We start from the raw sequence: 3,536 nt of genomic DNA, 5'->3' as shown, positions 1-3,536 counted from the left end.
CGTATTCTTGACTCTAGAATTTTTAGAGGGAAATTGCAGTATTTAATACAATGGAAGGGATACCCATTGTCCGAAGCCACCTGGGTGAAATCCAGTGAAGTAAAGGCTAATAGATTGGTCAAAAGGTTTCATGTGAAACACCCCAACAAACCGAAAGATGACCCTTAACATATGCTTTGGTTTGCTTTACAGGATCTGTTTTTTTGTAAGGGGGGCCAAATGTCAATGCTGCAAATACTGTATATTCTTGCTTTGACAATGTGCAGAACTGTCTGGTATTTATATAGTTAAACCAGCAACCAGGAAAGGGGGAGGAGCATAAGGATAGCCCAGGAGAAAGAAACCGGAAGTAAATCACATCTTCCAAGTTGATTGGAAGATATGAACCATGACCCTAAAATAAGGGAGTGGAAAATGGTTGGAATGTTATGCCTAACGGAAGAGAAGCAGATCTAAGCATTCCACCATGCTGTGCTGACGTATTGTAATCTTAATAAATGCTTTTAGGAGAAAACATGCCTGAAAGTCTTTTTAAGTGTTTCGTTACTCAGACACATGACAGTGCCAGGATCAGTGCCAGGCTCCAGCTGGAGCTCGGCGCTGATCCTGCCACTTCTGCTGAGCCCAGAAGAAGCGCCATCAGCTGGAATGTTGCAGCATCTCCAGGGTCTTGTGATTTACATTCAGATGCTTGGCAACTGATTCATATTTATGACGGTCTCAGTGTCCCAGGGTCATATGAAGCGACCAAAACCTGCTACAACCACCCAGCAGATGGGGGGAATAAAAACCAAACACCACCCCACCCCACCCCCACTGCCAATCCTCAACAGAAATGCTCACAACAATGAAAACCTCGGACAGGAGGAAGAGCGCCATTGGGTGGGCAGGCAGGTGACTTGCTCGGCTGTGGCTTGGGGGGCACTTTTTTCAGTGCCATTGTAACTTGGAACAGTCACTAAGCGAACTGTTGTAAGTTTAAGACTACCTGTACTTTATCACTTTTTCCCCTTTTTTTTTTTGGGTCAAGTTTTTGACACCTTGCTAGGCGACTGGTGGTACTCGGATATTGCCATATCCTAAAAGTGGTACAATGGGTGAAAAGGTTGAAAAGCCCTGATCTAGATCATATCAGACTGCAGAAGCCAATATAGATGGCCTTTTTTCAAAACTGGATTCCATGTTTTATTCTAAACATACATTTGGGAATCTGTGCCCATTTTTGTTAGTGATAGGCCCCTGCTGTTTAGTATAGATCTGGCTGCAGTATTTGTAGATCCCAATCCTGCCTAACTGGAAAATAATAGTTTGACTCTTCCTGGAAAAGACCTTGCCGGGGGGGGGGGGGACCACTGTTTCATTTTGTTCACTCGACATTGGTGTAATCAAAACCCACAATAAGGAACCCACAAATGTCCCTTTCCCAAGAAGAGCTCTTGTTCTTCCTGAATGCGGTGACTGCTGCAAAAAACAAAATGGCTCCCAACTTTTTCCAAAGACATATTTATTAAAAGCATTTAAAGAAGAACCAATATTTTGAAGCAAGAACTATCTTTTTCACTGATAACCGACTCCACTGAAACTTTAGGCACCTCCAAATTCATCAATCGCAGCCAATTGTTTGGGGATTGCCGATCGCCCTATTCAAAAGGCATCAAACTCTCACTTTCTGGGATGAGCTTCCCCTTTCCCTCCTGCCACTGTTTCCTAGCCCTTTTGACCTCCTTCCCAAATTCCTGATGGAGGCAAGTAAAATCCATGTGACAGAATCTTTTTTGTTCTACCGGTTTTGGAGACAGCAAGGGAAGGTCTGTTGCCTTGCAACTTGCTTCTTCCTTTGAGTACTGTTGGCTCTTCAACCGGTGAAATTGGCCTTCTAGCTCAGTAACCAACGCTTGGAGGTGCTCAAATCCCACCGTGCTCAGAGCGCGCACCCAGTCTTCCATGGTCTCTTGATCCTCAGCTGCCATCTTATAGGTCTGATCAGGGAAGTCATCAGGGTAGCAGATTTTAAAAGTATGAGGCTCAGAGGAGGATTCCTGCAACTCCACCGTGCAGCCTTCTAACACAATGAGCTGACAAGGAGCCCGGTCCCCGGGCTGTTCCCAGCAGATAAGAAGATTTCCTCGGAGCTCACACCAGCAGCGCTGATAGGAAGCGGTGCGGTTATTTTTCTTGTAAAGGACGCCCTGCCCGTCTGGGGGCTGATCCAGGTGAGAAGAGGTAAGAATGCTGGCAATGTGGAGTTTGGTGACGGACTGGCTCTGAAACTGGAGAGAAAATCATAGAAAACAGGGATGAGGGAACCTACAAGAAGAAGATGAAGGAGCTAAAAGGAACTGAGCTGAGCACTTTTCCTTAAGCCAGGCTTCCAAAAGTGTGGAATTACATTTCCCCCAGCAACCTGGGCATGTTATAGTTCACTAGCATAGGATGTTTAAGTCATGCTTAATAGCAAGCCAAAGAAGATCCTCTAACCTGGATACTGATGATCTCAACTAATAGCCACAATGGCGCAGTAGTTAGAATGCAGTATTGCAGGCTAACTGTCAACATCCAGCAGTTTGATTCTCACCAGATCAAAGTTGACTCAGCTTTCCATCCTTCCAAGGTCAGTAAAATGAGGGCCCAGATTGGTGGGGGCAATATGCCTACTCTGTAAACCGCTTAGAGAGGGCTGTAAAGCACTGTGGAGCGGTATATAAATCCAAGTGCTATTGCTATGCTCCCTTTGCTTTAAGAAATGGTAGACAGCCATTCAAAACTGTCTAGCGATTTTGAGGCACTACAGAGAAGTTCTTTCTCTTTGGCCATTGTGGTCATCCTAGTCATGTTCTGCTCCCACCTCCTTCGCACCGGTTGGAGGTGTGAGTCCAAGAGCACTAATATTTTAAGTGCCTCGTGACCTACTAAGCATAAGGGGCCAGTGGGATGTAGCTAAAGCAGTGTTTCTCAACCTTAGCAACTTTAAGATGCATGGATTTCAACTCCCAGAATTCCTCAGCCAGCATGACTGGCTGGAGAATTCTGGGAATTGAAGTCTACACATCTTAACCTTCCCAAGATTGAGAAACATTGAACAAGAGCATTATGCATTTACTCCATGCACCCTGCTAGTCAATCACTCCAATCTCGGGAATGTTCATGGTAATACTTCAGCCTCCAACACTGAGGTACCCAACAGCTGACCTAGTTTTGACCACAGAGGGAGGAAAAGAAAAGTACCATTTTTTCTGTTGCTTGGTTTAGAAGGAGAAAGTGGCAGAATTCTTGTCGATTTCACCTAGTGGAGGGGGAAAAAAACATGCAAGTCCAGTTTTCAAGACATGTTAGTGTTTCAATAGTGATTTTTTTTTTAAAAAAATCAGGTGTTCTATTTCTTTGGTGAAGTTATTATTATTTTTTTTTAATGGAAAACAGTGACAAGACAGGCATGTTTCTGGCCCACACACACAGTACCGCTAGGTAGGTCGGAGTGGTGTTTGCCTACCTTGAAAGGAAATGCAGCAGATGAACCAGGTATTACTGCTAGCACT

At 44.6% G+C, this 3,536-nt stretch overlaps 1 protein-coding gene across 1 annotated transcript; it reads right to left on the bottom strand.

Moving 5' to 3' along the window:
• Positions 1-1,640: 1,640 nt before the first annotated feature.
• LOC114923284 (sesquipedalian-1-like) lies at positions 1,641-3,146 on the bottom strand. Its single transcript, XM_029286038.1, has 2 exons — positions 3,126-3,146; positions 1,641-2,270 (listed from the first exon to the last, which is right to left on the bottom strand). The coding sequence occupies exons 1-2, from the start codon at positions 3,144-3,146 to the stop codon at positions 1,641-1,643; spliced, it is 651 nt and encodes a 216-aa protein (XP_029141871.1).
• Positions 3,147-3,536: the final 390 nt, after the last annotated feature.

The sequence above is a fragment of the Protobothrops mucrosquamatus genome, unplaced genomic scaffold, assembly GCF_001527695.2.
Source record: "Protobothrops mucrosquamatus isolate PMUCROS unplaced genomic scaffold, P.Mucros_1.0 scaffold2770, whole genome shotgun sequence".
NCBI lineage: Eukaryota > Metazoa > Chordata > Lepidosauria > Squamata > Viperidae > Protobothrops > Protobothrops mucrosquamatus.
Note: the sequence above shows the minus strand (reverse complement) of the source record. Positions and strands in the feature narration are given on the sequence as shown.

Bases quoted from the DNA above. Each gene is read 5' to 3' on its own strand.
- LOC114923284 (XM_029286038.1), bottom strand. From the start codon at position 3,146: ATGAACATTCCCGAGATTGGA. The intron at 2,271-3,125 runs GTGATTGACTAG...TTTTCTCTCCAG, and splicing joins TGAACATTCCCGAGATTGGA to TTTCAGAGCCAGTCCGTCAC.